General features: G+C 31.7%; 2 protein-coding genes across 2 annotated transcripts in view; one reads left to right on the top strand and one right to left on the bottom strand.

Annotated features, from left to right (window-relative positions):
• LOC140448105 (uncharacterized) overlaps positions 1-23,651 on the bottom strand; it is a 652,893-nt gene that overhangs the window by 516,190 nt on the left and 113,052 nt on the right. The gene's annotated exons all lie outside the window — the stretch shown is intronic.
• On the top strand, positions 1,707-20,557 carry LOC140448101 (alcohol dehydrogenase [acceptor]-like). Its single transcript, XM_072541168.1, has 3 exons — positions 1,707-1,998; positions 8,549-8,764; positions 18,982-20,557. The coding sequence occupies exons 1-3, from the start codon at positions 1,827-1,829 to the stop codon at positions 20,445-20,447; spliced, it is 1,854 nt and encodes a 617-aa protein (XP_072397269.1). The 5' UTR covers positions 1,707-1,826; the 3' UTR covers positions 20,448-20,557.

Genomic DNA, 23,651 nt, shown 5'->3' on the forward strand with positions numbered 1-23,651 from the left:
CTAAGTTTGTGTTTAAATATTAAGATCTATCATTATATATTATTTAGTATGTTGCAGTAGATATTACTTAAATGATTGGTGTCTGTCTTATAATAATTGATAGATTCAGGAGTTTTATTAACGTGTACCATTTCAAGGAAAAGCCGATTTTTATAATTATCAACTTGTTGCAAGATTTTTACATTATTAAAGTCAAAGTTATGTCCTGTCTTCAAGTGGTGGTCCACTAAGGCACAAGAGTTTTTTCGTATGTTACAGTTGAGTGACACGTTGTTTAAGCCACTGTTGACTTTGACCAATATAACAACTTTGACATTGACTGCAATTTATTCTATAAATTATATTACTCATTAATGAATTTGGAGTTTTAACTTTTATTTTTGAGAATAACCTTAAATTTAGAAGTGGATTGTATTTAATTAATTTAATGTTCGAAAATGTTTTGAAAAGTGGGACAATTTGGTCTGTTAAATCTTTTATGAAAGGTATTTTTTTATATGAAACTGGTTGTGGATTATTTATTAAAGCTCTATTGTAAAAGTTAGTGTTTTAAATAAGTTTTGTTAATATATGTTTTGGGTAGCCATTGTTTAAAAACATTTCAAAAAGTTTCTTTAAATTGACATCTAGGAAACTCCGATCACAGATTGTCGTTACACGATTTTTCAAATGTGATTTATGTATGTAGATATATATATGCCGACTGGAGTGAAAGGGTTAATACAATTTTTGAACTGATAATTGTAAAAATACGAAGTTATATTTGCATAAAATTATTTTAAAATAAGAAGTGTATTAAATAAAAATATGATTTCATAATGACAATCTAAACTAATTAGACTAAAGTACAATTTAGATTAAAGTACAATTCAGTGTCTCATCCAGTTTCATAATAGCTACAGCTATTTTCATTATTATAAGTAAACTTAGGTATTTAAATTAGTAGGTTGGTAATTGTGTTTCTATCAGTCTTGCTTTATTTTTGTCCGAAATAACCTTATTTGTCTTACTGTATGTTATTTTGTCTATAAAATTGTTAATTGATATTTATTAAGAAAACCGTTACTAATCGAATTTTAGACTCGATCTTTTATATTTCTCTTTGTTTTACTCTCTTTTATTGACAGACATACTATTAATTTTTTACTTTTCATTAAATGTCATTTTGTTAGTTATTGTTTATGTAGTTTTTAATTTTAACCTGCTTAGAGTAAATCTATGATGACTAGAAACGAATTGATCGAGAATAGTGAATCGATGTGACGATCCGCTATTCCATGACGCTATTTGTGATGACTTCATTCCGTGGCGCTAGTTCCATGACGCTCGCCTTAGCATTTTACTATAAAGAAAAAAGTAATACAATGCCAGTATAGAAGCTTTGCTTCAAGACAGTGATAATATTTCCATATTTTTAAAAGTTACTTTAGAACCTTAAAACTTTATTTCGAAATATGCAATACGGTATCGCGTGATGGTGAACATTTTATACTGCTTTCAAAATAATTACCAATGTTTTGTAAGTTATAAATGATTTTGTTTTGGCTGCATATCAGATTTTCTGATCTAAAAATCAATTTTAATTAATATGTTTATTATTGATATCTCTTGAAACCAGTTGACCTATAGTATTTGCACTACTTTTATCTTTATTTAGAAATTGGTTTTCCACGAGAATTATTAACCTTGAGTTGATTAATATAGGAAATTACAGCAAAAAGGTAGAATGAAACAATAACTTCCCCGAAACTATTAAATATTTATATTTTAGCTTAGAAATTTCAGTATAAATTTAAAAGTTGCACATGGTTTAACCCATTTTAATAATGCAGTATCTTGTCAAAGTAGTCTTGTTGTGTTTGTTGATCCCGTACGTTGTGCCGGAAAATCTCGACCAGTTCTACGACTATGTGACCGCAAAGATAGCAGAGATACAAGCGTACAAAGTGCCAACAAATAATGAAAAATTATTTCGAACCAACAATTCTACTGTGTACGGTAAGCAAAAATTAATTCATTTGTTTTTCATTACATTCTAGCCACTACAGGAAAAAAAGTTTAATTTTTACATTATGCTAAATTTTAAAAATGTATGTTGATACGTATATTGTTTAGTGTTATGGCTTGACAATTTCTCTGTATTCTTCACAGTCCTCGTTTTTGTACTTGCAGTTAAAAACACTATTTTGTTTAACGTCACTATCCGCTTCATCTACCCATCTGTTTTTTCAGTGATGCACTCGTCTTTCATCAACTGTTTATTATCCATTCCACTCTGTTTGTATATCTATTTTAAGTATCTTTTTCTCATACCTTCTTTCCCATATATTTTAATTGTGCAACCAATAAAAATATTTTTCTGTGTACCAAATGTTATCTTTTAACATAAAGTGCCGTATTATTAACCCATAGTTATAATATCAATCAATTCTTATAACTGTAACCCACCACACAGTGGTATAAATTTATAAACATACTTTCTGTTGATTTTTCTACAATTTTAATTAGAACATATTCTTCGGTGGTCTGTGGTTGCAGTTCTAAAGTTCTTAGTTTTCTTTTTGTTTTTTAGTTATTTATTGTTGTTTAGCTTCATTACGTTCTCTTTCAGACATTATTTTTGTTGTTTTTTCATAATAAAATTAGCCTTAAATAAATCAGTTAACAATTACTTCTTTCACATTTAACTACAAAACAACTGTACACCCAATCAACACAAAAATTCTTTCCGGGTACCAAATGTTATCTTTTAACATAAAGGGCCGTATTATAATATATACCACCTAAATTTACAATTTACCAGCTTTTATAACTACAACTGACTAAATATCCCCCAGAGATCTAATAGTGCAGTCATTGAAGCATTATTGCTCCGAATTTTTTTACTGTGAACCAAATTGCATACAATTTTGGAATTAGGTTCATCTTACCCTTAACTTCAAAAGTGAAAATGATTTGAACTCCGCAACCACCCTGGGGGTGGTTGCCACCCCTTCTCGGGGGTAATTTTTTTTTTCAAAATAATCTCGAATATCGAATATTGAGCTAGATATTAAAGATCAAAGCCGTTTTTTATTTTGTCTGAAATTTAATCGATGTGGCCAATGCCATCTAGCGGCGAGCAGATGCATTTTAGGCATTCTAATAAAAACGGGTTTTGTAGTGCTTGAAATAAGCTTTAAAATGAGCACTATTAAAAGTCTTTTTCACCTAAAATAAGTGAGAGGTATTGCAAATAAGAGGAGCATCTAATGTTTTTTCTTTTAAATCAATGGGTTTCATAAGTGCCATTTCCACCAAAATTAAAATTAATCGTATTCCGCCTAGAATTAACTTTATTATAAAGAGTTTGATAGATTGTATCAGTTTGGCTGCTTTAGAACACACATTTTTCAAAAAAGTCACGATAAAAAAAAAATTCAAATTTTTAAAAAGACCACATTTTTTTCATAATATCTCAAAAATGACTACAGATACGTATAAAAGTGTAGGGATAAAAAATTTAGATATTTTTCTAACAAACAATTTGGTTTTTCTGTTTTTTCTGTCAAATAAAAATTGACGGAGATATGATTGTTTAAAGAGCGCATGGCAGCGCAATCACAGCCTCTCTTAAGCCCTTTAACCATTCACCGTTTTAGAAAAAGGTTTTTTTACTATATATTGGAATAAAATACGTTGTAGCTCTCTTAATTACCTTTACAATGGTTTTTTATAAATTGTGATAGCATGAAAATTCAAGGAGTTATGGAGTTCCAAAAACTTATCATATTTTTTTCTACTTGTAACTGAAAATTTCGGATTATGAATATTTGGAGCAATGTGAAATTACGCAGTATACTAGAGACCCAAAACTATTGTATTGTGTATATATATATATATATATATATATATATACATAATATGGCTCATATATTTTGGAAACGTAGGCATGAATACATACCAACGTTCTTATATGTATATATAACACATTTGAGTGAAGGGGCCAACGAAAAAGCCAGGTGCTCAGCTGTGCGTGCTCCGTTTATTCGCTATAATATGACCAGTATATTTCCGTCTGCAAAGGAATGAGCACGTTTTTAATATAATATTTTAATATATTTATAATAATATTTTGTTTATTAAAAAAATACTTACATCTTTTTATATCATATCAAAGTATTTTTTTGTGATTTTTTCAATTTAGGGGTTGTTTGCAAGGGTTGTAAGATTTTCAAGTGTTTGAAAATGATTTTAATATGAGGTAATTGTGTTAGAAAATACTTTACAATTTCTCCACTTACTATTTGACATGTTTTCTGGCGATAAAATGGCCCAATGTCAATTGGGCCATTTGTTGTTGTTCACACCCCTTAAAAATAATAGGCGGAGTTCAGATCATTTTTACTTTTGAAGTTAAGGGTAAGATGAGCCTAATTCCAAAATTTCATGCAAATCGGTTCACAGTAAAAAAATTCGGAGGTAAGATCGTATTTTTCGCTTCAATGACTGCACTATAAGAGAGTCATTAATATTTATTATCGATAAGTATGTACCGCAAAGCAGCGGGGGACCGCCTCTGGACAGGATCGTAGTTTTATTTTCGATTTGCATTACTTATTTGATGTTAGGTTTGTTTAAGAGCCGGTCTTTATCATTGTCTACTAAAATTATATTAATTGCAAAAATATTTACATACACTACATTCACATATTTATAAAACTTTATCATTTCTAAACAGAGTACAAAAAAAACAGAGGCAAAAATATTTTAGAAATTATTTTCAAAATTGAGGTGTGTCTAAAAGCTGGTTTTATACCGTTATCAAAGTTTACCATTTATAAATTTATAGGTTTGAGCAACATATCTGTATTTATATAAGATCTCTCAATCTTTAGAACATGAGCACCACTATTTTTGCAGCCGTCATCGGCTATTTTCTTCATCTAATTCAATTAGACGAATCACAGATGAATTTAGGGTGGGCGAAACATTACTTCTCCTTACCGATGCCTTTAGCTCATGCCATATGTGTTTAATCGGATTAAACATACAATAGTAAGGAGGGAGCTTTAATACTGTATGACACATTTCGTTCGCCAAACTGTCGCAATAATATTTTTTTCTGACGGAAAATGATTTTACAGTTTCAAGTAATTGTTTTTAGAATAATTATCTTCATAGAATATATCATTTTCCAGCGTATATTCCTGGATTCTAAGTTTGGTGTCATTAGAACATGGAACTTTATTCGGTCTGCGACTGTGGTAGCTGACATTTTCCATCACAATTACACTGTTTGGTGCTATATTTGGCAATTACTTCGTTGAAAACAAGTTCTCAAATAATTGTGACGTAATGCCATCATGATAGTCGACACGGGAGTCCCTAATGTTTTTGCATGACAAGGCTAAAGCATTGGCTATAAAACCATTTTTTTTCCTGCATGGATTATTGTAATAGGTTTTCCTTTATTTGATGAAGCTTTTGTTGTATAGCGACAAGAAGAATCTGCCCAACCACATTTTGGAACGTCATGGGTTTCAAACCACGTCTCATCCAGATAAACAATTTTTCTTCCACTTTCTCTATATTTATGAATTTAAATTAAAAATTCCGCCATCCATATTTGTAGACAAGCAGATTCCATAATCACTTGGCGTTTATCGATCGTTTTTATTTTAAAGCCGTTTTTTAGAAGAAATTGCCTTACTGTCTCACTGCAGCACTTGATTCATGTGTCAACTTTATGCAACATATGCCTGAATGTTTTTACCGTGGGTATGATCTATTATTCATACATGTTATAATTTTTTTTTCTAATGACGTCCACATCACTCCGGTCTAGTTTCCTAAACATACCAACGTCTTTTCTTTTTCTTCTACTTACTATCGGTTGTTTTGTTATTGACCACACTGTCTTCATTGGTCTTTGTGTTAATATTTGTCCATGTAATTTTTTTTGAATGTAAGTACTTTTTGAATTGTATATATAAATGGTAAACTTTCTATGTATAAGTAATTTATGTAAATATTTTTAAATTCAGTTGATAACGGTATAAAACCAGCTTTTAGACACAGCTCAATTTTGAATAATAATTTTCTAAAATACTACCTATTAACTAATATTAACTATACCTGTCGAAACCTGGTTATAATAATTAGAATTTAAGTGTAAGGTCTGGATTATGCAATCTACTTAAAATATTCTATATAATTTCATATTTCATCAGTTGATTTCCCATAGTAGTGTCAGTTGAACCTTTGGTCAATGCTTAGTTTTATAGAATTTTGAAATAAGCAGATCACATCACCATGATTGTCATTGCCCATCCAAGCTGTCATAATATGTCACATTTCCAGTAGTAGAAAAGGATGCACTTAAGTCCACTTTGACCTTTGACCCCGCGGCCAGTAATAATTGGTTATTTTTAATATGAATTAGTTTACATACTATTTTTGTATTTCAACTATTTTTATTATCTACTATCTATAAGACAATTTTAATCCAAATTATTAAATTATTATTAAATAAAAAATTATAGCGTATGTAGGACTCGAACCCGCGACCCATACGTTGATGACTAGACGCTCAGACTACTAGACCAATCGGTCATTTGAAGTAGGTAGGCGTCAATAGGTATAAAAAAAAACAAAGTCAAAGGTCGTGGTCATGACGAAGCAAACCGTGTACAAACCGCAGAGGATATTGCAAAAGCGAATAGTTTGACGATATGAATATTGCAATTATATTTTTAAACTTGTGTGTTAAATAAAAAAAAACAAACAAACAAAAATTTCCATTAAGACTAGGAGCCATTCTCTCTCCTGGTGCCAACCATAACGTAGCTTCGCTTTTTTTTAATTTTAAGCTATTTGTGTATATATTATGACATTCTCAACGGATTGTTGGATAGGCCAAAATTGACGAAGTAAGTCTAAAACGTTCTAATATCACATAAAAACTTTTATTAACCATCATCTTCGAGTTTTTTATCGAAGTTAATTAATTTTCTTTATATTGTTCTGAATTTTTTTGAGAACGATTTCCGAAGTGGAAATTGAAACGTCAATAAACGTATTTTAACCTTTAATTGTGGCTTATTCCCATTTAAATAGTAATTAATTTTCTTTAGTTAAAACAACGTTTCTTGGTTTATTTCAGATGCCCTTGAAGATCCTTTAGGAAGCGAAAGTACTTGGGCACGATTTAATTAATAAACTGTGCTCGATATCTGCCTTTCATATGATCAAAGTTTATTTATTCGAGCATTCAACCATATATTATAACTGTAGTAGACAATATTAAATACTGGCTGTTAAACACACTTAACAATCGAATAAGTAATGTAAATCGAAAATAAAAGTACGATCCTGTCCAGAGACGATAACCCGCTGCCTTGCGGTAGACACACATCGACTCTTAGATCTCTGGTAGGACTATTTATACATCAGCTATCTATATTGATGGTTGCCTAGTTGCAACCCAAATATTTTCTTTGTCATTTCATCTCAATAATTATATTATACAATTTTCAAACATATTTCAAGAAAATATAAATTACGATATAACTCTTCTATACTTTTATTTCGTAGATTTCTACATCCAACTTTATATTATATATACACACAAAACAGGTCAACCGTCTGTCTTTGACAATTAATAACTCAACATCATACATGTATCTTCCATTTACTCTCCACATGTAGCCAACTCATACATGTATGATGTTGAGTTTTTTAGTCTAAAATCCATTATACTTTTTATGATACTGTTATAGAGAACAACAAATTAAACATTTTAAAGTTTCTCATCATATTCATTTAACACACTGTGTTTTATGTTGGCGTAGGCTAGACAATTCTTGTTCTCTTGAATGATTCTGTTCGCCCTTGTAACTGGTGCGCTGGTTTAACTTCGCTAGTTGACTGTATCTCTAGTAAAAATTAAAGGATATGTGCACAGATACCAAATTTATTATCTAAACTCTTATAACAAAGTAATATCGACTATATCGACATGCCATCTGTTAACCTATTTTTTTTTTTTTCGACCGACTATCACTCTCGGCTGGCGTGTGGCGACTCTTCTCTTTTTCGGCAAGACATGAAGTGTCAACCGTCAACAGCTAAGGCCCCGTCTACAAATGCGCGGCAAATTTAAATAATTCTTATTATTTTACATTTCTGAACACACTGTTGGCTGGTGTCTTAAGACGACGTTGTTGTTAAGAGTCTTACGTTGTCATGTAGGATATCTGTTAAATACTTTAACATCACAACATATTTTTAACAATGTAACAAAAAATAATGAATACCTGGTAAGTATTTAACTACATAGCTTTTTCTACCTTAGTTACAATTCAACCTTTACGTTTGATTTCACTTAAGTGTTAATACTTATTCCAGGTAATATTACACTGATGATGAACTTTTGAGTCCAAAAACGTTCTGTGATGCAGCTGGAAAGGGTATTTTTAATTATATACCTTTTATAAAGGATTTTTAAATAAAATTTTTAAGTAAGCGGGTTAATAATAAATAATGCAGAAATATCTTTATGTTTTAGATTTTGGTTATTATGACTTCATAATTGTTGGAGCAGGAGCTGCCGGTTCCGTCTTAGCAAACAGACTCTCAGAAGTACCGTCATGGAAAGTTTTGCTGTTGGAAGCTGGCGGAGGAACAGACGCCTTTAGCGATGTTCCAATATTTAGTGCCGCTTTACAACAGACAGATATGAACTGGGGTTACTTAACTACTCCACAAACAACATGTTGTCTAGGTTAGTATGTTATTAAATACATATTTATTTCTATTGCCCAATGAAAATCTGTAAATAGAAATCTTGCTTCATCGTAAAAATAATAGCGATCAAGATAATTAGCAACATTAAATAATTGACATTTTTAATTGACTCTTTTTTGGTTTCTCCTTTATTTTAAAATTTATATTAATAAACGTAATAATAAAAATCCTTTATAAATATTTTAAATAGTAATTTCTATACTGTTTTTCAGAAGATTGCATAAATTATTCTCCAACTTCTCCTTTCTCTAACTCTTCAATTCTTTGTGATCTTTGTACCGTTCAACAATTAGACTCTATTCCTGTCTATCGCCTATGATTTCTCTCCAATATCGAACAACTATAATTTTAAAACCATTTTAGATGTTCTCTAACAAATGTGTTCAAGATCGTTCCATTAGTTTATTTTATACGCGGGTTTCTATTCGTTGAATTTTTTATAATTGAGGTGGTAACTAAAAGAAGGCCTCTCTGCTAAAAGTGTATTTTGAGAAACAATCATTCAAAGATTTAACATCCATGCCTAAGGTGAACGAACACTTGCATTGTTTAAGTGTTTTAGTTTTAAGAATTTTCGATCCATTGATAAAATAATAGAGAACACCTTTATAAAATATGTCCTTTTTTCTTTTTAAATGAAGAGTATTAAAACAAGTTCACATAAGCCCTTCTTCTGGAGAACACATTTGGCGGATTAAAACGTCTTCTGCAGAAGAAAGGCCTATATTTTTTTACTGTTGTTTAGTATACTACAGTTATATAAATACGAAGATACTTCAAACATTTCAATCGAAAATACTCCGTATGATAAGTAAAGCTCCATGATATGTATATAAGTAAACACTTCTCAATGATCTAGACATCCCATTACTTAAGGACATCATCAAGAATCACTCAATAAAATATAAAAATCGCACCCCTGATCACAACAACGAACTGATAAATAACTTATTCACCCAACCACTTGCCGAAAGAAGATTGAAGAGGGTATGGCCAGAAGACCTACCGCAGATTCGACTTCGAGCGTTCAACGAAGCAACACCTAATTACCTTAATCGCACCTAGTTTTTGTGGTTTTGTTTAAAAACATTGAAAGCTAAAAGTGTAGTAAAGTGTAAATTATTGACAATAATTATTTGTTGTTGATATTTTTGGTCATTAACTGTAAGTAATTTAATTTATTTAATTACATCGAGTTATTATCAATGATTTCGTATTGGTGCGAGGACCGTACTCAGGTTCCGTAGATCAACATGAACCAAGCTTCATCATCAAATGTTTTTTCACAACAAGTAATCCCCAAAAATGATACTACTGCACAAAAGTTATATTCAACAGTTTTAAATGAACCTACCAACATATTTCCTTCCAAAAAACAAGCAATTGTAGTAAATACAGTTCCAAATTCAAAAATCGAGGATTACCTGAATGCTGTAGCCAACTTAGTTGACCCCAAAAATATACTTGCAATATCCAGAATTGTTAATGATCGTATATGCATCTACTTCACTTCGGAAAATATTGTTCAAACATTTTTGGAAACAGACAATGGGATAATAATAGTAAACCAACATCGTATCCAAGCTAGAAAACTAATTACTCCAAACGAAAAAATAATTATTTCTAATGTATCTCCTTCTATACCACATATCGTAATAGAAAATGAACTCAAAAAGATAGGAATCTATCAAATAACACCAATAGATTTTTTACGGATCGGAACATCAAATTCTAGTTTTAGACATATCATTAGTTTTCGACGTTTTACTTATATAGCCCCTACAAATCTTGAAAATATCCCCGATTTAATACTAATTAACCATGATCAATCGAACTATCGAATATTTCTCTCACTAGAAAAACAAACGTGCTTTATTTGTAAACAAACTGATCATTTAGCATCTCGATGCCCAAATCATAATAATCAATCCACCGATGACAATACAACACACATTTCTCAATCACAATGTGACCAGACTGTTAGTTCACAACAAAATACAGCTCAAACTACACTACATTCTCCCGTACTTACCAAACAAATCTGTAATCCACAACCTACTGAAACCATCACTTCACCTACACCAAAAGACTCTACCTCTTTCGATAACTCCCAAACAATGGAAACGGTACCGGGTAAAATAAATGAAACTAAAATAGAAACTCAAACAAAAGTACAAACACCTAAAAGTAATGCTTCTGAACCTGGTAAAATAAATAAAACTATAAATGAAACTCAAACAGAAGCTCAAACACCTAAAAGAAATGCTTCTGATATAACAAATTCTCCTGAAACGGAGGGTGGAAATCCTTTTAAAGAACCCAATAAAAAACACAAAAGAACAAAAACAGACGTCCAAACCCACCATAACTTAGCTGAAGATCTTACTAACTGTACAGTTGATTTTTTCCAAAATAAGTCAAACAGTAGCTGTTTAAGCCAAGAAGAGATAATAGATTTACTTGAAAACACCCATGGAGCTGCAGATCCGCTTAGTATTGCTAAAACATACACGGAAGATATCGAAGGATTAATAGATCTCCTAAAAAAACTTCACCCAGTGCTATCACAAAGATACTTGAAAACACGATGTACAAGACTAAGGAAGAAACTTTGTAAACTACAGGATGACTATTCCTCTACAGATTGCAGTAATACACCTATTAATTAAAAATTCAAGTCCATAATTCAGTGGAATCTGAACGGGTTTTACACCCGTCTAGAAGAATTTAAATTACTAATGTCCAAATTCATACCGTCCATAATATGTCTACAAGAGACACACTTTAAACAGCAGAAATTTTACAAACTAAAAAACTACACACCATATATTAAAAATAGACTTAATGCAAACCAGGCTAGTGGAGGGACAGCTATTTATGTACATAACCAATATGATTCAGAAACAATTGATTTAAATACACAATTAGAGGCTACAGCAATAACTTTGAAAGGACCTCAAAAAATAAACATCTGCAATATGTATATATTTTTATATACATATTATATTCCTCCTGGTACTGATCCTTCAGCTCGCGAACTATTAGATCTTTTTAATCAAATTCCTCAACCACGAATTATTTTAGGTGACTTCAATTCACACCATGTTCTATGGGGATCAAATAAATCCGATAGTTTAGGGTAAAATCGAACAAATTATAACTAAACTTAATCTCAACTTACTTAATGATGGTAGTTTTACAAGATTTAATGTCTCTACAGGTGGTGGTTCAGCAATTGATTTGACTTTATGTGACCCAGTTTTACAACCTGGACTGTCTTGGCAAGTCACATCTCATCTACATGGAAGTGACCACTTCCCAATATTAATAACGAATAACAATACAGTTCCCTCTTCCGCTCCGTCTAATAAATGACATCTAAAGAATGCCGACTGGTCTTTATATTCTTCTTTAATATCTCGATCCATATCAGAGCTAAGTCCTCCTAGTGATGACCGTGCAAATATTAATTCTATAGTTTCCAATTTTATTCAGCTTATAACAACAGCTGCAGAATTGTCCGTAGGTTTTATAAATTTCCCAAAAAAACATCCTCCAGTCCCTTGGTGGAACCAGGAATGTAAGATGGCAATCAGAGAGTCAAAAAGAACTTTTTACAAATTTAAAAAATTTCCCACACTCCAAAACCAACTCGAATTTAAGCAAAAGCGAGCCTACTGTAGATATATATTGAAGAAAAGCAGAAAAGAAGCATGGAAAGCGTATGTCTCGTCCTTAAATTCATCTACTCCTATTTCCGATTGGCAAATTATTAATAAAATGAATGGAAAAAAATCCTTCAATACAATCCATTATCTAGAACATAACAATCTTACTTGCTCGACGAAAGAACAAATAACTGCTATACTTGCTGATACGTATCAAAGACACTCCAGCAATGACATTATCTCTACAAATTCCATAATACACAAACAAAATTTAGAGAACACTTATATAGATTTAGAAGATCATACTAATTCTCATCTTAACGACGAACTCTCAATGGACGAGTTACTATATTCATTAAACTGTACAAAAGATACCAGTCCTGGACCTGATAATATTCCAGTTGCCTTTTTAAAATCATTACCCGAAGAAGGTAAACAATACCTTCTAAAAATTTACAATTTTATCTGGACAAAAAATGTGTTTCCTGATAGTTGGCACCAGTCAATTATTATTCCAGTCCTTAAGCAGGGAAGAAGAAAATCAGACCCGAAGTCTTATCGACCGATCTCGCTAACATGTTCGATATGTAAAATTCTGAAAAAAATAGTAAGCAATAGACTACTGTGGTATCTAGAAGACAAACAACTTCTTACCCCTATTCAAAGTAGTTTCAGGAAATCAAGGTCTACTTTAGATAATCTAGTTGATATAGAATCCGAAATTCACGAAGCATTTGGATGCAATCAAGAGTGTTTAGCAGTTTTCTTTGACATAACCCATGCGTATGATACAATTTGGAGAGCCGACATATTACAAAACTTATCCAGATGGTCAATCAAAGGTAACATCCTTAAGTTTATAAAAAATTTTCTAATATTTCGTGAGTTTAAAGTTCGTGTAGATAATGTTTGTTCAGAGCCAACAACACAAATTAATGGTATCCCACAAGGATCTACACTAAGCGTAGTATTGTTCCTTATTGCGATTAATGATATCTCTAAATCCTTTAGTTCATTAGTAAAAGCACGCTTATATGCTGATGATCTCGTCATATTTTCTCGAGGGAAAAATGTTCTAACATTTACCAGATATATACAAGCCGCTATCAATCAACTAGAAAATTGGTCAGAGAGATGTGGTCTACAGATATCTTCAAACAAAACAAAAGCAATTTTCTTTAGCAAGAGCCCAAAAAACATTATACTACCACCTAATCTCACCTTATACTCGTTACCTATTATTTATGTTGAATCAACTACCTTCCTAGGAATGAAACTAGATCAGAGGTTAATCTGGAAAGATCATATTTTTCATCTTCGACAAACAACTCAAAATGGTCTAAATTTATTGAAAAGCATATTTCACAAGCAATGGGGAGCTAATTTCCAAACACTCATAACTGTCTACAGAACTCTAATTCGTTCTAAACTAGATTATGGCGCAGTTGCTTATAATTCAGCCAACACATCAATACTTAAATTACTAGACCCAATACACAACACAGGAATAAGAATAGCACTGGGAGCTCATCATACTAGCCCAATTGAAAGTTTATATTGTGAATCAGGTGAACCTTCCCTTCAACTAAGAAGAAACTACCTCAGCCTTGTGTATGCTGCTAAATTGTCAGCCAATCCACATATACCGACATTTAAAAACACGTTTGCTGACAGATTCACATCGACATTTAACACCTCACAAAGATTAAGTCCCCCGTTTTATATTCGGATCCAAAAATTACAAAATAGTTTAAACATACATTTTCCTGAGACATACAATGTAACTAACCTTAATCATCAACCTCCTTGGAGAATACAGCTGCCTATTTGTGATACAAGTCTTACTATCAATAACAAATATGACACACCACGTAGTATATTTAAAAAGAAAGCAGCAGAGAAATTAAACTGCTCTCATAACTCCCTCATTTTTACAGACGCGTCTAAATCCGACAATGGGGTAGGGGCTTCTTTTACAACTTTACACCAAGATTACTCCTTCTCACTTTCCCTACGATCAACCATATTTTCCGCAGAACTTCTTGCTATTTTGCAAGCAATAACATTTGTAAATAATAAAAACATACAAAACTCTTTGATAATAACTGACTCTTTAAGTGCTCTTAGCTCTATGAAACAGTTATACACAAACCATCCCATTCTATTGCTTATAAAGTAGAACTAATGAGATGTCAAGAAAACGACCGATTTGTTAAATTCCTTTGGGTTCCGTCACACTGTGGTATAACTGGAAACGAAAAAGCTGATCAGTTGGCCAGGGAAGCAGCAGAAAATCCACAATCAACATTATTCACTAAATGCGTTTATAGCGACCTGAAGCAATATTTTAGAAACAAAATAAGCGAGGAATGGCAACTACACTGGAACAATTCTGAGACATCCATGAAAAACATTAAGCAAGAGGTAGCTGTATACAAACTCCCATTCAAGCGACGAGACCAAGTATGCATCTCTAGATTACGTATAGGCCATACGAAGTTAACACACGATTACCTTCTAAGTAAAGAACAAATTCCCATGTGCTACAGTTGTGATTGTGTAACTACAGTGGACCATGTGCTAGTGGACTGCCCTTTGTACACCCTAGAACGACTTCAAGCTGGATTACCCACTTCATCCAAAGAGTGCTTAAACGGCTTCAATAATGACAAAACTATAAACTTTTTACAAAATGCAAGACTAATTCACAAAATATAGTGTAATATTATTAACATTTATGTAATTTATTGTACCATGCTAATAACCCCTAGTGGTTGAAGCAATTTTGTAAATAAAAAAAAAGACATACCGCAATAATACTTAGAGAACCGTCACTGGACGATACCTAACTCACGTTAATTTACTTACAGACTACTTACTTATTACTCTGTATATAGAGTAGATTGTAAACATGCAATTTAACAATATAAAAAATATTTTTTATGTTGACACTCGGAATTATTTACAGACGACTTAGTACCTGGCAGAGCACCTAGCTTAGCTTGTTGATTCGCCTTATCGGCTAAACAAGACCTCTGATAATATTATAATAAAAAAATAAAGCCGTTTTTTAAATAAAACATAAAACTTTTAAAACAAAAACAAAATTAAAAAGGGACCCATTTCAAGCACCAAAATGTGACATTAAAAAATTATGTTCCTTTTCTAAGAAACCGAGTTGCAGATCACTCAAGCGGCGGAATAGCAATTTTCGTAAGGGATGACATAGAATCAACTGAAATACAATTGCAAACAAATCTCGAAATAGTTGCAGTGTCAGTCACCCACAAAATGAAAATCAATATTTGCAATGTATACTTACCTCATCCTACTGATTTAGACATAACTGAACTAAGCAATGTTCTAAACCAAATTCCACACCCAAAACTAATATTAGGCAATTTTAATTGTCACAACAGTACTTGTGGAAGTAACAAAACCGACACATGTGGCAATCTCTTAAATAATCTCATTGATAATTTAAATTTAGTTTTACTAAACACTGGAAAATATGCTAGGTTCAATTTATACATTGGTACATTTTCTGCCATGGATCTCTCTTTATGCAGTCATCGACAAAATGACAAAATCGAGTCAAAGGCAGCCAGTTCGTTGGTAGAATAACGAAATTGCACAAGCACTTACTTTGTCTAAACACGCTTTTAACGTTTACAAGAAACATAAAGCTATCGAAAACCTTTTAAGGTTTAAAAATCTCAGAGCTAGAAGCAGACAATCAATCAAAAAAGCAAAACGAGAAAGTTGAAAAAAGTACGTTTCTTCAATAAATTCTTCCACTACCCTAGGCAACATATGGAACAAAGTCCGCAGAATAAAAGGGACAAAATACTTCCAAGGTATAGATACTCTATCATACAACAACCAAACGCATTCAAACAAAGAAGATATTCCAGAAATACTAGCAGATATATATGAACTTATTTCTAGTGATTCCAATTACAGTCTATCTTTTCTAGAGCACAAAAAACTAACGGAGTCTTTAAATATACAAATCACAGAGAGCAGCAATCCAATAAACAAACCAGTAAGTCTTCAGGAATTGAAATTTTGTTTAAGTGTTAAAAATTCGAGTCCAGAACCTGAAAATATCCACTCTCTTTTCTTACGAAATCTTCCTCTGAATTTAAAACTAATATTAGTTGATATTTTTAACAATATATTTATTCACCATGACTTTCCTGATCTATGGTCGCAAGCAGCTATAATTTCAATCCTTAAATATAATAAAGCAAAAGACGATCAAAATTCCTTTCTAATAACACTTGAATCAAGTATACATGCATCCTTTCTGCATAACCAAAAACTTATTGTCGTATTTTTTATACATATATATATATATATATATATATATATATATATATATATATATATATATATATATATATATATATATATATATAATATATATATATATATATATATATATAATATATATATATATATATATATATATATACATTAAGATACATCTTATACTAAAAACCAAAAAACCAATGCATTTACATCTTTACTTCAGACGAGTACTTCAAAACGGCACTCCACAAGGATCTACTCTAAGGCCTACTCTCTTTCTAATTGCAATAAATAGTGTTATACATCAAATAAAACTAACTGTATTTACTAGCCTATATGCAGATGACTTAGTCATTTATCTAAAAACAAACAATGTAACTCTGAGAACACATACTGCAAACTACCTTACACACAATTAAAAGCTGCTCGCAAAACACGGGTTTTATATTCTCTAGTGAAAAGACACATTATTTAATTTTAAGCAAAAAAAATTATCCTAATGTTCCATTAACACTAAATGGAGTTGTTTTGAAAGTCACATAACCAATCTGTAACCTTCTTGCTAATCCAGAATTAATCTACTAAAAATCCTGTCAAATACCTCTTGGGGGCAGATACAACAACCTTACTTACTCTATACAGATCACTAATACGAAGTAAACTAGACTACGGCTGTTTATGCTACGATACTGCTAACAAAACATCTTGAACTACATACAAAAAACTTGACTACATTCAAAATATGTGCTTGAGAATAGTTTTAGGTGCCACAAGAACCAGTCCAGTAAGTAGCTTACAAGCTCTGGCTAATTAACCTTAACTTAAGCCAACTAAGGCAACTTCTATCACTAAATTACGTTGCCAGAATTTCAGCAAGCATCAGCAACATAACCTACTCAACAATACTTTGCAGAACAAATTTATCGTCTGATATTTACAGAAACATTGTAATAAAAAAACTACCATTTCCTTAGCGAATAAAACGTATTGGTCTTAATTTAGAACAGTTCAGTCTTACTATGCCTATTCATGTAAATTTTCCTCCTTGGATAACCAAACCTCCAAAAATAGACACGTCTCTAAAAGAACTCCCGAAACATTCCACACATCCTTTCCTTATACAGCAAGTTTATAAAAATGTAATATCCAAATACCCAACAACCCATTAAATCTTCACTGATGCTTCCAAATGTGATGAAGGACATGCTGCAGCCTAAATCTACGAAGACGTCAAGTCTACCATACGAATTCCAACAAATTGTTGTATATATACCTACCGGAGAACTTACGGCAATTTACCAGGCCATAAAAGAATGTGGTTCTATCAATTAAAGCAAATTTGTTATCATCACCGATTCAATGAGCGCATTACTTGGAATAAAACAGCTATATACAACTCACGCCATATTTCTCAAGATCAAAGAAGAGTTATCTTATCTACAGACTCAATAAAAAGATATTTCCTTCATCTGGGTACCTTCCCATATGGGAATAAGTGGTAATGAGGAAGTGGACTCTCTGGCAAGTAATGCAACAACCGAACAAAGTATTGCTATCATAAATTAAATGCCTTGGACCGATCACAAAGTAAATATCAAAGCCCACATGTACAGAGCGTGGCAAACTACTTGGGATCACACTGTCAACAAACTTAAAGAATGTCTAAGTCAAGTAGGAACCAAACTCATCTTACTAAGTAACAGAAAAGACCAAGTCATCATCAAAAGACTCCGAAGAGGACATACTGTCCTTACCCACAAGCATATCTTCAACCAGGAGGCTGCTCCGATGTGTACCAAGTGCGACACTCAGTTGTCAGTCAAGCATATAATTGGCGAGTGTCCAGTATACCAGAACGAAAAAATCGCGTGTGCGCTTAGTGACAATTTAAAAAGTATACTAACGTTAAACTTACAGTCTTTATTAAGTTATCTTAAAATGACTTACTTAAACTTATACCAGATTGTAAAAAAATATTTTTTTATGTAACAATATGTATCTTACTGCTTGTGTATGTCCCCCTGCTAATAACCTCTAGTCGTTGATGCGGTTATATTTGTTTAAATAAAAAGAAAAATAAATAAAACTACCCTTTTTTCGATATCTTTTGCACCACTTCCTTTCGCAATATCATAGTGCGCAGTGCTATTTTTTATACAATAAATTGACATATACCATTGTATACAATAGTAATTTATTCTATATGTTCTAGGTATGGAAAACAACCAATGCGTTTTTCCTCGAGGAAAAGTAATTGGAGGGTCCACCACAATTAATGGAGGAATCTATTCTAGAGGTAGTTACTCTGATTATGACAATTGGGCAGCAATGGGAAATGCTAATTGGAATTATAACAAAATTCTGCAGTATTTTAAAAAGTCAGAGTATGTCGCATTTAAGCCATATGATGCTGGTTATCACGGAACGCGTGGCGAACTATATGTAAACCATACTACACCACCATCAATTCTATCACAACACTATATAAACGCTAATAAAGAGAAAAATTTAAAAGAAATTGATTATAATGGAAAAGAACAGATTGGAGTGTCCAGGATTCAATTTAATCAAAAAGATCATAAACATCAAAATGCTGAACACGCATTTTTGGATCATATAAAATCAAGACCTAATTTAAAAATTGTACTAAATGCGGCAGTAACCAAAATTATTTTAGATAACAACAAAGCAAAAGGTGTTACGTTTGTATTAAAAGGAACCACATATAAAGCTAAAGCAAAGAAAGAAGTAATCTTGTCAGCAGGAGCAATAAACTCCCCTCAATTATTAATGTTGTCTGGAGTTGGGCCTCGAGGTGATTTAGAAAAACTAAATATTTCAGTTGTTAAAAATTTACCAGCTGTAGGAAAAAATTTACAAGACCATCCAATTTTTAGTAATATTTATTTTAGAACCAATCAAACGTTTCAAATTCCTTCTCTTCGAGACAATTTGGCCAGTTATTTCGAAGGAAAAACACCGTTCACTAACGGCGTTGGCATCGAAAATCTTGCCTTTATTAATTCAAATCATATAACATTTGGCGAAGTCGATTTAGAATTTATGAGTTTTTCTAGTCCTATAGTCCAGTTGCCATTAGGTACCTCTAATTATAGAGAAGTTATAAGCCAAGTTTATGCTAATTATAATGCTTCGACTGATTTGGCATTCTTGGTTTCCTTAATGAAGTCAAAGTCTAAAGGAAAAGTATCATTAAAGTCGAACAATATTATCGACTTCCCTCTTATAGACATTAATTACTACTCTGATCCAAATGGCGAAGATATAGAAACGATGTATAAAGGAATTAAATATCTTTTAAGTCTGGCAGACACAAAATCATTCAAAAGTATTAACGCTACTTTTATAAGTAAACAACCACTTTGTGAACATCTTCGACATAACGACAGAGAATATTGGTATTGTGCATTGAGGCATATGACCAATACTGAATACCATCCCGCTGGAACCACTAGAATGGGTCTTTCAGAATCGAGTTCTGTAGTAAATACTAATTGTGTTGTTCACGGCTATAAAAATTTTAGGGTCGTTGATGCCGGAGTCATGCCAGAGATTACAAGGGGACATCTGATGGCTACAGTTTATATGATTGCTGAAAGAATTTCAGATGTAATTAAGAACCAATATTATAATCATATAAGTAAGTATGACCTTTAAAAAGTATTATCTAGAGTTATACCTTAAATGTAAAAAAAAAAAAAATAAAGCCAAAAAATTTATAAAAATCTGAGTTTTTTTTTAAAGCGAAGTTTTAATACTGGCGTTGTATTTCATTTTTTTCTCTATAGTGAAATGAAAAGCATATATCGCACTTAAGGCTAAGGGCAAACAAATATCATTTTGTTGGGTAAAAGCTCACTCTGATCTTAAACACAATGAAATAGTAGATACTTTAGCTAAGAAGACCACCGAACAAGAAAATGAAAGTGAATATAAATTAACATTAAATGATGTTTACGCTAATATTACAGCAATAAAACCAAAACCTGGCAACAATGGTATAAAAACTCAACTAAAGGGCTATTCTACAAAAACATACAATTAAATATTCCAGCTAAATCATGGTTTAATCATTACCACGGCGAAAAAATCGTTGTTTCATACATATGAAGACTTAGATTTGGACACTGCCTAGTTCCAGAACACAAATTTAAAATAGGTCTTAGTGATAGTAATCTTTGTGAATGTGGTCAGTTAGTATCTGCAGAACACATGATACTAAACTGTAGACTAAAGATAATAGAAATAAATCAATTCATGAATCAAGTATATAGAGAAACCAATATTACAAGACCTTTTAATCTAAAAACAATATTATCTAGTTTAGACGAACGTGTATATGAGATCCTAATTAAACACATACTTAATATAAAATTAAAATTGTGAACTATTAATACCTGTGTTTATCCCATTTGTTTACCTATCTTTCCGTGGTCTAGTCTTATGTGTGTGCATTGCTCTGAAAGACCACTGAGCAGAAGTACTCCTTGTTGACATTCCTTATAATGTAATTAAAAAACAAAAAAAAAAGAAAAAAGAATATATAACTAGAATATATTTTATGATATAGATATATCTATATAAATGTGTAATATTGTATGATTGTAGCTGAAGATTCAATTATCCATTTATTGTTATAGAATCTAGGTATATCTTTAAAATACAAAATCTTATTTTAATAGTAATATGTGACATAAATATCTGTAGAGCAAAAATAAGTTCGGCTAATGGATTAAGTCCACAGTCAGGAAATTCGATGACACACACACACACATAGTGAAATGCTGAGGGGAGCGTCACGGAACCAGCGCCACAAGATGCAGTGGTCACGAGTAGCGTCATGGAATAGCGGGTCTTCACATCGATTCACTACTCTCGATTAATTCGTTTCTATTCATTATATATTTACTCTAAGCATGTTTAAATTAAAAAGTACACGAAAAATAATTAACAAAATATAGACATTAAATAAAAGTAAAAAATTAAAAGTATATGTCAATAAAAGAGGCTAAAACAAAGACAAAAAAGATCGATATAAAAATTCGATTCATAACGATTCTCAAACAAAGAAATGAATCATAAACGTCAAAAGTCATAAATGTCATCCCATCTATTAAATAACGATATAAAATCGGCTGTTTAATAACGCCTATATTATAATTAATTTAAAGTTAGTATTAAATAAATTAAAAGTCTACTTTAAGTGTAAATTTTAGTTTTCTTAGGGTTCGAATTAATCCAAAAATGAATTTATATATGTACGCCACTCAAAAGTTTACAGCCAGAGAATGGATTGTTTACAGTAATACGATAAACTATATGTCTTTGGAAGGTTTCCCTCGACAGAAGACATAGGTATGTCTTTATTCAAACAGATCTAACTTTTATTGTGATAGCAATCTATGCACACGAGAACAACAGAGATACTTCTGGGAACCTTCCCTTCTACAACAGGGAAAACTTCTACAAACACCTTAAGAATGTAATAAACGAGATTCCAAATGATAAATGTATAATCATTATGAGTAATTTTAGCGCCGGGTTAGCAATAATATCGTTCCAGGAATAAAACAGCGATATAATGAAAATATCAGAAATAAAAACGGAGACCTTCTGACGGACCTCTGCAGCATAAACGAAATACGTATTAATAATACATTTTTCCCTCACAAAGAACAATACAAATACACTTTTAAAAACAGTAGAGGACAAAGATCTATGATAGACTGATATTAGGTCGAATAGAGAGTTACAACCCTCTCAAAACTTGGATGGTAGCCCTCTCAAAAATTGGTATTGTGCAAAATCCAAATGAAAAGACATATATTTGATAACAAAACACCAGAATACACCACAAGGAAAAAAGTCAAAAGCTTACAGGATGGCTCCACAAGATACCAATTCTAAAAAATAATAACCGAAAAAATCAGAAACACATATATCACAGAAAGTGTTGGAATCTAAGAAAGCTGGGCAAACATTTAGTCTAATATGTTAGCCTCGGCCAAGGCAGTTCTTGGTGAAAGAAATATAAATAAAAATAAATCGTTCCCAATGCGAAGAACTTAATGGTTTTGTACAGAAGTGAAGAAAAATATAAAGAAAAGAAAAAAGCTTACCTGAAATTTACATGTCAACCAAAACATAAGAAGCATACCACAATTACAAGATAATTAGAAACGAAACGCATACACTTGTAAGAAAAATAAAAAACGATCACTGGAAACGCTTTTTGAAAGAAATGGAACATGATTTTTAAGGTCTGAAAAAGAAAATAAGGCGCTTCATAAAAGTCAAAGAACAAAGACAAGGAACTAATAGAACCAAAACACATACAAAAGGATACGTGGATTGACTACCTAAAAAAGCTCTATGCAAAGGAAGAACAAATGACGCTAGAACCGGAAACACCAGAAATTACCACAAATGAACAACTTAATATAAATGTACAGGAAGTTCGGAAAATACTTGAACACCTGAAGAATAGAAAAGCAGCAGGTAACGACGAGATACCAAATGAATTACTGAAATATTGTGGAGCAGTAATGACAAAAATTAATAAAATTATAAAACACAATAAAATATCGAAAAAATTAGGAACAAGCGAACTAATGCTACTATTTTTAAAAAAAGGAGATAAAAAAGAGCCAAAAAACTACAGAGTTACTACGCTAAAACTTGTTACTACGCTAAAATTTACAACTAAAATTTTACATGTGCTAATATATCAGAGGATAAGTTAAGCAGATGAACCTCAGGGTTTTCGTAGTGAAAGATCATGTACAGATGCAATATTCGTTATAAAGCGAGACATAGTAAGAATCAAAGATCCATCTTCTGTATAATCGAGAAGTTCCCCTA

Source organism: Diabrotica undecimpunctata, chromosome 8, assembly GCF_040954645.1.
Source record: "Diabrotica undecimpunctata isolate CICGRU chromosome 8, icDiaUnde3, whole genome shotgun sequence".
NCBI lineage: Eukaryota > Metazoa > Arthropoda > Insecta > Coleoptera > Chrysomelidae > Diabrotica > Diabrotica undecimpunctata.